This window comes from Marmota monax, unplaced genomic scaffold (genome assembly GCF_021218885.2).
Source record: "Marmota monax isolate L192 unplaced genomic scaffold, Marmota_monax_Labrador192_F-V1.1 WCK01_AAM20220418_F8-fsc00112, whole genome shotgun sequence".
Lineage (NCBI taxonomy): Eukaryota > Metazoa > Chordata > Mammalia > Rodentia > Sciuridae > Marmota > Marmota monax.
Genome location: NW_026692073.1, coordinates 1,321,415 through 1,333,709, shown reverse-complemented (window position 1 = coordinate 1,333,709; position 12,295 = coordinate 1,321,415). Strand labels below are relative to the sequence as shown.

Here is a 12,295-nt window from a genome sequence, read left to right as displayed (position 1 = left end):
TTACTGGGTCACATAATTAAATAATAAAGTTTTTACTTGGGATTTACAAATTAAGGTTAATATGTAACCTTATATGTAATATGTAACCTTAATATGTAATATGTATACTTAATTTCTTTACATTTTGAGATAGTTCTATAATAGGCAGACTTTCTAAAACCCAAATAGCATTATTAATCTTCCCCACACAAGCAAAACATTATGGACATACTGGAGATCTGAAAATCCTTAGTGAAGGTGATTTGAAAAATAAAAAAGACCTGATTTTAGAATCTACTCTGAAGTACGCAGACATTATAAAAATAAGTCACAATCTACGGACAGTTACTCCTCTCTCAGACCAGTGCACTAAGGTCAGCTGACAGAGGAGGAAGTCAGTCCTGGGTTGTAATATTAGTATTGTTTGAATTTTTTAAAGAAAATTCCTTTTAATAATAAGAGGGAAATGATGGAATGAAGAAATGAGAGAAAAGGTAACTTCAAAACAAAAACCCCCAAACAAAATCTGTTTAGTGGTGATATACTAATGAGCCTGATAATTTTCTAAGTTTTTCTTCCAATTACTACATTATTTAGTTATTACCATGAAAAAAGTTATTTTGTTTTTCAGCTGGAGTCATCTGAGATATATGCTAGTTTACTCTTTTCCAATTCCAACTTTCTGGACAGGAAAATTACCTGTTTTAATTCTGCAATTTGTTCAGAATCTTTAGTTGAAGACTGTTCATTCATATCAGAAGCAGTTTGGGAAGATTTCTACAACGAAAACAGAAATGAACTATGAAATAAAAACAATTTAATGAGAAAGGAAAAAAACAAAAGCAGAACTGTACACACATAAGCTCTACCTTACAAATGCTTACCCAAAACTTTCACGTCAATGTTAATTTTTTTATGCAAGATAAAATTTCAACCCATATTATGACTTCTTCATAGCTAATAAGTTTATGTATTAAAAGAGTTATTTTGGGCTGGGGTTGTAGCTCAGTGGTAGAGTGCTTGCCTTGTATGCATGAGGCCATGGGTTCGATCCTCAGCACCACATAAAAATAAATAAATAAAAATAAAGATATTGGGTCTATCTACAACTAAAAACTATATTAAAAAAATAAATAAAAGAGTTATCTCATTTAAATTTCACAACAATGAGACAGACATTACCTCCAACAATTTATAAATTAGAAAACAAGTTTAAAGAGGTTTACTTTGCTGCTTAAATTCAATTACTTAGGAAGCACTGAAGCTTAGACAGTCTAACTTCAAAGTTCATATTCTAAAATTTTAATGTATGATACTTTGGCATAAGGGTTCCAGCAAAATAAACAGTGCTCAGGATGTAGCTCAGTGGCTGAGTGCCCACTTACCATGTATAGGCCAGTACTCTACAAACATAACAAAATGAATAATCAAGAGAATGAGAATTATTCTCAACTTCTTATTTATTTATATTTTTACTTACCAAATTTTCAATCAAAGAGTCTTTTTCAGCAAGTTGGGTTTGTAAAAGTTCTCGATTACTTTTTAACTCTTCTATCTCTTCTCGTAATCTACTAATTTCTTCTGGCTGAATACCATTCATCTGAGCCCCATTATTGTAAGGACCTTGATGCTGATTGTCTTTTCCTATTAAACGGCATACAATTTAAAAAGCTAGCATAAAATGAAAATTTTTCATTTTTGAACCAGAAGACTGAAAATAGATTAATATGAGATTTAACTATAACTTCTTTATCTCAATTTGGCAGTAATTTTGCAATCACATCTCATCTTTGCATCTCATTTTTTATTGATAAAAATAGAGAACTAATGATATTTCCAGGGTTTCTAGCAGGAAAAATACATAGTTTTGCCTAAATTGTATGATTTGGTGATCTATGATTAAGAATTAGTTTCTAATACATTCTGCTGTCGTAAATAACAAATTAGAATAAAAAATAATAAAAAAAAGAATTAGAGTAGTTTCAATTTCAATTCTGCCAATGAACGTAAAATAAAGTCCCTTTAAAAATTCTTCCCATAGGAATAACTTTATATATGGGCTACAATACCTGACACATTGTCAAAAATACAGGAAGAAATTTTTTTCCTGAAATATTTAGTCACCCTCATACACATAAAACAAACTTCATATTTCTAAGTAATCAGCATTCCAATTACAAGTATTATAGGATAATATTATTTACAAACAGATGACTCTGACTATTTGCTAGAGACTGAACTAGAACTACATACATACAAACATACATACAAGCACACAAACACATACATAAAATTTCATTTAATTCTCAGATGACACAAATTTTACTATTTCCATTTTGCAGATGAGGAAGTTAAAAGATTAGATTAGTTATTCTCAACTGGCTATATATTAAAATCACCAAGGGAGCCTAGAATAATTATTGATGCCCAGATCCAAACCTAGACTAATCAAATCAGAAACTCCAGTGGGGTTTCAGCATTTGTATGTTTTTAAAAGTATCTCAAGATTCTAACATGCAATTGTGGTTGACAGCCAATGGGTCAGATAATCAAATAGGTATCAAGGGGCCTAGACTTCAAATTTTAAAGATCTAGTCTTAACTACACTTAGTTACCAAAACATTTTGCTTTAAAATCTGATTCACATTTTTTGTCATAATGATTAAGGTTAAAGAAAGACTAATCTAGAGAAAAAATCTGTTTGATTTGTCAAGCTCTTGAGGAGATAATGACCTGGACACAATGATGCTGATGTGTAGTTATACTTACCTAGCTGTACTTTAAGAAGATTATACTGATCCTTCTGCTGCTGAATCTGAGATGCTTGCTGTGTGACTGCTGTTTGGAGCTGTTCATTTTGACATTTTAATGTAGAAATCTGCTGCTTTAATTCCTCAAGTTGTAGATCCTGTAAAACAAAACAATTCCAACAGAATTTGTAGTCTTAAGTAGATGAACAATTTAAAATACAGAGGTCATTTGGGGTCGGTATGATAAAGTATTCCAAATACTTCCAAAATCATTCAGTAATTAAACAGTAATACATTAATAAATTAGCCAAAGCCAATTAACATGCAGCAGAACTATAAGATTTCAAGCAGAGTCCAATTAATAAATATATAGCCCAGTTTATAATCTCACTGCAATTATGGGGGAAAATCATGGCAAATAAACTCCACTTTAAGGTCCATCAAAACATTTAAGAAACTTTGTACCTAAATATTTAAGAAACTTAGTATATGAAGAGATATATATATATATACACACATCAATATTATTTTTTAATACTAAAAGATAATCATAGAACAAAACAGTTAGAAGATTAAAAAAGCTTCCAACTCTTACCACACGAATACAACTATAGTTGGAATTGGATGTATTTATTTTCTTCCAATCCATTTTTTTAAACTTGTCAGAATCAGTCCATATGTAATTTTATTAACATTTATTTAATTATTTTTTTATTTTCTTCTTCTTTTTTTTTTTTTTGCACTGGGGATTAAACCCAGGGGTACTTTACTACTGAAATACAACCTCAGCCCCTTTTAGTTTTTATTTTAAGACATGGTCTTGCTAAGCTACTGTGGCTAGCCTTGAACTTGTGATCCTCCTGCTTCAACCTCCTGAACTGCTGGGATTACAGATGTGTGCCATGATGCCTGGCTGTAACATTTAATTGCTGAGGCTGCTCTGAACTTTTAATCCTCCTGCCTCGGCCTCCTGAGCCACAGGGATTGTAGGTGTGTGCCACAGCACCAGGTCCAATCATGATTTTTAGTGCTCACTTAATATCTGATCAAGTAGATGCAATATAAATTATGTTGAGTGTTTTTTATACTGATGTTGCTTTCCATTTTTCAAAATGATAAATATCATCAAAATAAATCTTAGTTTAAGTGGTGAGAATATATAAAATTAACATTTTTAAAGATGAGTCATGATAGTAAATGGGTCAAATCATTCTTTTCTTCTTCCAAATCAATTGTACTTTTTGGTCCCAAAAAGGCTACATATCCCATTCCAAGTATTTATTTATTTATTTATTTATTTATTTATCACTCCAAAAATATTAAATTTATTGCCTAGAAATGACTCCACATTTTTTTTAATTTTTTTTAGTTGTCGAGAGACCTTTATTTTATTTATTTATTCATATGTGGTGCTGAGAATCAAATCCAGTTTCGCACACATGCTAGGCAAGCCCTCTACCACTGAACTACAACCTCACCACATGACTCCACATTTCTACCAAGACATAGATGAAAAATCCTAATAACCATGGGTAGCTGATGATTCAAATTTTGATCAAGATGATTCTAGTTTATTGATTTGCTTATAAATTGAAAAGCTGAGACTGAATGCTAAAGATACCACAATATTTTCATTCTTTCTTCAAATTTCAATCTCAACATAGGTGGTGGGGAAGAAAATAACATGCAGGGAAGGAGATGAACTTGCCCTACATGTACTGTCATACGTGCATTTTTGATGATACTGAAACTTAACAATTTAAATAATCTTATTTTTGAGATAATACTGAAATACTTTCTAGAATTCCTGTCAAGGTATATTCCATGATAAGAAATTAAATAAAAATAAAAATCAAGAAACACATTATAAAGGAAAAGGTTTAAAATGCTCAATATAATCTAAGAAGTAGAAATTTATTAGTATCTTGAAAATGTCATCTGATGATTCTGAAAATGTAGTTTCAACTTAATTCATCATTACCCAAATACATCAGTTTCTTCTCTTATACTAACTCACTCTGTATCATCTATTCAGTTGTCCAAGATAAAAATTTAAGGATCACATTTGACCCTCTTGGCATCTTTACATCTGCCTCCAAATTTTACCACATCCTGCTTAATTTTTGTTCTTTAGCTTCCACATTTCTCAAGTCTATTCTCTTCATACCACATAGTATGTTTCACTAACATACATATATTTGAATTCTGTTCAACCAGTAACTAAGATACCTAGGGCACACTGAAATTCTCTGTCTCATTTATCCTAAAGATAAAAACTACTTCCTAGGGGTGTTGTGCAAATTTAATTAAACAGTTTTTTTTTTTTTTTTTGTACCAAGGATAGAACCCAGGGGCACTTAATCACTGAGCCACATCCCCTCCATTTTTATTTTTTGAGACAGGGTCTTGCTAAGTTGCTGAGGCTAGATTTGAACTTGCGATCTTCCTACCTCAGCCTCTCGGCTGCTAGGATTATAGGCATGTGCCACAGCTTCTGGCCAAATTCAACAGTGTTTAAAACACGCTGAATGAGCTCATAGAACACAGTAAACAAAAAAGGGTAGTCACTGGCACCATAATAGTTACCACCAGTACTCTATTTTCTACTCTACCTAATCTACCACAATAACTTGCTTCTTGGGCTCCCTCCTTCTATCTATCCTTACCTCTCAAAATTTCTTCTTTACATAGCTAGTAGAGTGTTCTATGTGCACACCAAGGGCACTGCAGTTAAACTTACATTGTCATCCTCACCTCTCTTCTTTCTCTCTCTTTTCCCATGGCTTATTATTAAGCATCCCTCTAGGACTCAGCTTCTGATTCTATAGGCTTCTGCTCCTACCTCGCTAAGTCAGATACCTCTCAGTGCTGCCATACCTTTGATCGTCTCTATTACTGGACTTCATATGCTATAATATGTTCACTACAATTATTTACTTATAGATTTGTCTCCTCCTGGGATTAGTGTGGGAATATGCTGAATCATGTTTTTACCCACAATATCCTGCCCAATGTTTAGCACATATCAGGTGCTGAATTTACTGAATACTCAGATGCTTTTAAAAATAATGAATTTTACTTTCTAACTTCTCTTTCATTTGAAATCCCCGTAAATTTTTCCGCCTAAAGTAGAAAGTACCTAATAATAATAAGATATAAGAGAATAATAAGTAATGAGAATACAATTCCTTAGTACTTACTTGCTCACGAATCATATTTTTGTAGTGAGTCACAATACTGTCATGCTGTTCTAAAGTTTTCTTTACCTCCTCTTCTTTCTTATCTTCTTCACTTGACTTATAAATAGCTTTAGTAATAACACCTATAAAAGAAAGCTTACTTAAAATTTGTTTTAAACTTTTTTTGTTTATTTTTATGGTGCTAGGAATGAAACCTATGATCTTACACTTGCTAAACACTCCTTGCCACTGAGCCACACTCCCAGCGATTTTAAACATTTTATTTCTTTATTTTGGTACTGGGGATTGAACCCTGGGACATTTTACTACTGAGCCACATTCCAAGCCCTTTGTATTTTTTTATTTTGAGACAGGATCTCACTAAGTTGCTTAGGGCCTTGCTAAACTGTTGAGGCTAGCTTGTGATCTTCTTGTCTCTCAAGTTGCTGGGGTTAGAGGCATATGCCACTGTGCCCAACTGTTTTAAACATTTTAAATACTATTTTATTAAGACTTAATCAGCAGAAACAGATGGCCTAGCTCCACAAGAGAAAAAAACTTTGCAATCATAGGAGAAATCCAAGTCTTTAAATAGGCTTTAGATCGAGCACTAGGGAAAAATAAAAAATCCTACTTGTAGACTTACAAAATTTGCATGCATCCAGAATATGCAAACATAATTACTTTTTAATAAATATTAGTATAAATTTTCTCATCTTACCTTCAAGTTCTTTCACCAGCTTTGTAAACTCATGATCAAATATCATGTATTCTGGACTGGGGAAGTTCGGTTGGGGTTTCTGTGATGCTCTGGAGTATAACTCATGTTTGCTAATAAAGCCTAGTTTCTCTATGAAATTCTCTTTACCAATCCTCTTCTCTATTAATTGTTTTAGTTTCTCTCTACAGAGATAAATATTGAGATGTTAAAAAAAAATCTTGATTACAAAAGCTTGATGTAATTATACTTCAGCAGAAAAAAAAATGTATCATCATCTCCAGATGCCATTAGAGAGTCATTCTGCCCTTACTTACTTCATATAGCTCTCAAGTGAGTTGTCATTGAAGTAAATTGAAATACCCAACAGAAGGGCACATAACCCTTGAACCAACTGCTCCTCTTCTCCAAGATTTTCTGCAATTTGTCCAGTAAGCTGAAATCTTTGTTAAGGAGGTTAATGATTCATAGTATCTAGAATATGTTTGTTTGCAATTTGAATTTAACATACATTTCATGTAAGATTTCTTACAAGGAACTCTGTATATAATCCAAGCCAGCATAAAAAAAAAAAAAAAACAACAATGGTATTCACAAAGACACATAGCTTAAACCAGTATCATTACAACTGTAATAATTTAAACATATGAATATTGTTGAGAATTCAAACAATTTGGAAAAAGAGCTATTTCTTTCTCTTTCTTTTTTGTGCTGGGGATTAAACCCAGGGCCTTACATATGCAACGGAAGCACTCAACCAACTGAGCTATATCCCCAGCCCGGAAACAGAGCTATTTCTAATTGAGAAGAAGAAATTAAAACTATGTAAGGTAAGTACTTCCATGCATGTCACTAAAACATAAAGGATACAAATGGAACATTGGCTGAATTGTGAAGAAAATGTGTGACTGCGATGGGACAGTTGCTTAACCAGGTACAAAGCAACATTAATAATCCAACTCTTGTCTGTATTTTACTTCCCTGCAATAGATAAATTGGTTAAAATAGCTTTCCATTTTAAAATTTTTTTTCAAGCTTAAAGTCTATTTGAATAAAAATAATTTTAACATCATACAAAAGGTGTGATGGGAAGTCAGATTTTAAAAGTTGAATAAAAGAATGCATTCTTATGTCCACTAGAATGTACAATCAGAATTGGTTCATGTTCATGAGCATATACTGGGCTATTTAAAATACTCTTAGTAGAAAAAGTAGGTTTATAAGAAAAAAAATTATGATACTAGAGGCTTTAAAAAGATCTACTAATCCCAAGACAAGTATGCAAATTTATGGTATTTCAATTAGAATTTTAAAAACAAGTTCTTGATAAAAAGAAAAACTCTACCTTTTTAAAAAAACATTAAGGGAAAAACAAATAATCTACTGACCATTTAGTCAAAGTCTATGAGAGAATATATTCTCAAACAAGAAAAAAAAAATGCTACAAAACTCAGTGACAGCATGCCAAGATAATGAGAAATCACAAACATCATCAAGAGGGAAAGGGTTTTAGCTAAGTGCCCTGAAGCACTAACTGCACTACTTCCAAGTATAGTTAAACAATATTGAAAATTAGTATGTCCAGAAAATTATAATTTTCTAAATTTTTATATAACATATTTACAACTCCTATGTGAAATATTCTTGGTTCATAGCATTGCTGCTGTCCATATTTGTACTACTATAACCTGTACTTTTTTTTTTTAAAGAAAAATAAACTTGTTTGACATAATGAAAATCAGCATAGTAATGTATTACTTTGAGGCATTATCAGAAAATATCCAAAATATAATTGTCCAAAGATTTAGACAAGGAATTAACCACTGTTTTCTTGTTTGTTTTCGTTTTGTGATACTGGGGATTGAACACAGGGCTTTGTGCATGCAAAGGGAAGCTCTCTACTGGCTGAGCTATATCCCCAGCCTAAACCTCTGAGTTTTGAAAATTTTCTACAACCCAGACTGTTCCAATTTAATGAACCTTAATGTCAATATCTTGGTCTTTCTATTTTCAGGTATATTTATTATTGAATTGAATAAATTCATACTGGATTTCTTCAAATGATTTACCATGTAAGCATTAAGATGAGTTCAGTTTTCACACCGTGTGTTATTTTTACCTTTTCCTTCATGTCATTACTGTGCTCACAAAGCATCTTCATGTTACTCATGTAAGCTAGAAAGTTAAAAACTGAGTCATTCTTAATAACTACATACTGTAGAAAACTTACAACTACTCAATTTATAAATTTAAATGTTTTGTTTATCTCCCTGGTTACATTTAAATAGTTTACTACTTAGGATAACCACTTGCAGATATCAAGTATATCTACAATGCATGTAGAAGAATTGTGTATATATAAGAATGTTCCAAACAAAAATACCACCTTCCCCCCCAAAAAATTGGGGGCCTTGTGTATGCTAAGTGCACACTACCAAAAAGCTACACCCCCAGCTCCAGAAGATTTTTTCTTTCCTGGAACTAAACAATCTGATTCCCAAGATTATGTAGAAAAATAAACAAGTGAAAATAATTAGGAACACTGTGAAAAAATTGCAAAATAATAATGCAGGGATAATAGATCATGAACAGAGAATAACTGAGAGACAAGAAAGAGAAGTCCAGAAATGGGCTCATACACAAAAGAGAAGTCAGTATATTAAAAAAGTACCATATAACCCTAAGTGGGTTACAGATAGAATTTAAAAATGTTGAGGTAGCCAGGGGTAGTGCTGTGCACCTGTAGTCGCAGCTACATGGGAGGCTGAGGTGGGAGGATTGCTTAAACCCTTTTGAGTTTGAGGCCAGCTTGGGCAACATAGTGAGATGCCATCTCCAAAGTGATTTTAAAAAAGTTGGATCAACTAGATGGCTATCTAGGAAAAAACAAACAAACAAAAAACCAGTGGATCCATATCTTACATAATTTGCTGAGAAAAATGGAACAAAAAATTAAATAAAAAGAAAAACCCAGAAGTTACAATAAAAATATGGGTAAATTTCTTAAAATCTTCAAGTGGGAAGGGTTTTCTAAATATGACTTAAAAATGCAGAAGCCATAAAAGAAAAGTCTGAGAAAAAAAATTGAAACAAAAACATTAAGATCTAAAGACAAATGATATACCAGCAAAAAACACATGTAAATCAAATCAAAGACAAATATTAATCTAATATAAAACGAGCAGAGAATATTAGATACAAAAAAAAATTATACTCCTCTTCTCAGAGCCACCCAGTGTGTGAACCACTGAGGAGATCTGGAAAAACAATTGGAGGGCAAAACTATAATTTCAGAGTAATATGAGAGTTTGGTCATGAGAAATCATGACGATACAGAATGAAAGAAAACTACAAATATAATATTTGAAGCTCAATCATCTAATCTTTAACTAATAAGCTATTATGTTTTTCCCATTACATTTTCTAAGTAAAAATTCTTCTCATCCCTAGTAGGTACATTTTGAATGTAATATATTTGTATTGTTTATAAAAATATAAAAAGCTAGTATTTTAAACTTTCAGTGTTCCAAGAATTAAAATGAGGTTCTAGCATATTATGATCAGATTCGTTTTCTAGTGGTAGCCTCTTGGAAGAGAGAATTAGTAAGGAAGGGAAATACTAAAACTTTTTTCTTGGATTATGAAAATGTTTTCCATCTTATATAGTTGGTAATTACAAAGGTACACTCAAATATCAAAAATCATCAGACTGAACATGTATGGTCTGTGTATTTTACTGTGTAAATCAATATTCCCCCCAAATTCCCTTTTAAATGACTGACATGTTTACTCATAAAACATTTTCCTAATATCAAAAATTCTGAGCCTGGGAGTATAGCTCTGTGGTAGAATGCTTGCTTAGCATGCACGAGGCCCTTGGATTTGAGCACTAGCACCACCAAACAAACAAAAACCAAAACTGCATGTAGAAGAAATGGGCCAAATATGTGTATATGTGAGTGAATGAGACAGAAAGAGTTATTATAACTACATGTTAAATCATGCTTATGCAGAAAGATACACTTCTTAACATTCATCATTACTATCCACATTGTACAACTGAAATATGCCTAAACATGGATATTAAGTAAGGTACATTTATTTTTTGCCACTCAAAAGAAAATCAAACCAAACACAAATAACACTCTCCCCCAACACATCAAAAACTAACGCCCAATGGTAGTTGTAGCATATGGATTATGTCCAGAACAATCCATAGTATTTAATTTAAAGTCATTCAATTTATAAAAATTTTACTACTGTATATTTTAAATAATCTAAGTAACAGAAAAGTCAAACATACACTGATTAAGACAAAATGCTTAACCATAAATTTTGCTTCCTTTGAAACAGTTTCAGGGGAAATAACGAAGCAAGCTTGTGGGGAAAACACAAAAAAACCAAAGCCAAGAGAATTCCAGAAAGTGCAAGCATCACCGGAGGAAGCACCAGGACACAGCATTATTAGATTCTCATTCCCATAGTTCTTAGTACACCACTACAATATCCCATGGAGAAAATTGGAAAGCCACTTGTGACAGAGATAAACTTGCTGACACATAAAAGTGTGAGTAGAATATAACTTCAAACAAGCAGTTAAAAAAACCAATCAGCAAAACCCAAGACAAAGGAAAAGCCTTGCTGTAAGAGGACAATGCCTAAGCTTAATCATGATACATACCCGTCTGTCGATCTTATCACCCTGCAAATTATACATTAAAAATTACTCATAAATATTACTACTTTGGAAAAATATAAATCTAGAAAAAGCCCTCAACTACTTTTTTGGTCTCTGTAAATTCAAGCCAGTAATTTGGAACAGGACAGTTATAATCTTTTCTTGTATAAAGATGATACAAGTTTAAAGGATAAAGGTTGATTTTATAGCACTGTGATTACTTAGAGTGAGGAAGACATTTGAGAAATCTTTAGGATTTCTCATTATACATTTATTATAATTATAATATGGAAACATGTTTGTGGATAATGACAATCAGATTACTGTTCAGCTTAAGAAAGCTGTTTCAACAAACATAAAAATGTCAAGTATTAATTAAGTAAAGATATGAAAATTTTGGTGTTTTTTTTTTTAAATCGTTAAGAGATAAGTAATAAGTAGTCCATTGAAGTAAACCAATGTAAACATTGACACTTTTTTTTCTACAAGTTAATTTTTAAGCTTTCAGTTCTAACTTCAGTAGATGACATTCATGTTTCTTTAAAAGGTCAAAACAAGGGTTATGGTCTAGGAGTGAAGCTCAGTGGCAGAGTGTGGGCTCAGTATGCAAGAGTGGTTCAATCTCTATTACCAATAAATAAATTAATACACAAATAAATAAATAAAATTCAAAAAGCTCAAAATAAGGAAAAATTCAATGTGTGGCAAAATGAAAAACTAAGGAAGAATACAGCACATTAACACAGGAGAATGGGGAGGTTAATTCTACTACTAGAGAAAGTGGACAGAGCACTTTTAGACTGATTCACATTTTAACTTTCCATGAGTGACTCTGAATGTTAATGACTACAGTTCTGCTAAAGCATGAACTTGAACTATTGAAAAGCAAGGCTAGTACATGTGGACAAATTATTAAGTAAATGATATTTTTAAATGTCCTACCATCCATATTTCAACAAAGCTTGTTATTCTCATTAAGAATCTAAAGGAA

General features: G+C 32.0%; 1 protein-coding gene across 2 annotated transcripts in view; it reads right to left on the bottom strand.

Annotated features, from left to right (window-relative positions):
• The window catches only part of Uso1 (USO1 vesicle transport factor), a 67,311-nt gene that overhangs the window by 5,551 nt on the left and 49,465 nt on the right, over positions 1 to 12,295 (bottom strand). The window contains exons 14-21 of one of the 2 annotated variants that reach the window (XM_046458740.2): positions 11,308 to 11,328; positions 7,497 to 7,607; positions 6,944 to 7,062; positions 6,630 to 6,811; positions 5,930 to 6,051; positions 2,749 to 2,887; positions 1,460 to 1,623; positions 679 to 756 (exon numbers count right to left, since the gene is read on the bottom strand). In XM_046458740.2, coding sequence (XP_046314696.1) covers positions 679 to 756; positions 1,460 to 1,623; positions 2,749 to 2,887; positions 5,930 to 6,051; positions 6,630 to 6,811; positions 6,944 to 7,062; positions 7,497 to 7,607; positions 11,308 to 11,328 — 936 coding nt within the window. The remainder of the gene's footprint in view (positions 1 to 678; positions 757 to 1,459; positions 1,624 to 2,748; positions 2,888 to 5,929; positions 6,052 to 6,629; positions 6,812 to 6,943; positions 7,063 to 7,496; positions 7,608 to 11,307; positions 11,329 to 12,295) is intronic. The other variant, XM_046458746.2, reaches the window with a different exon arrangement.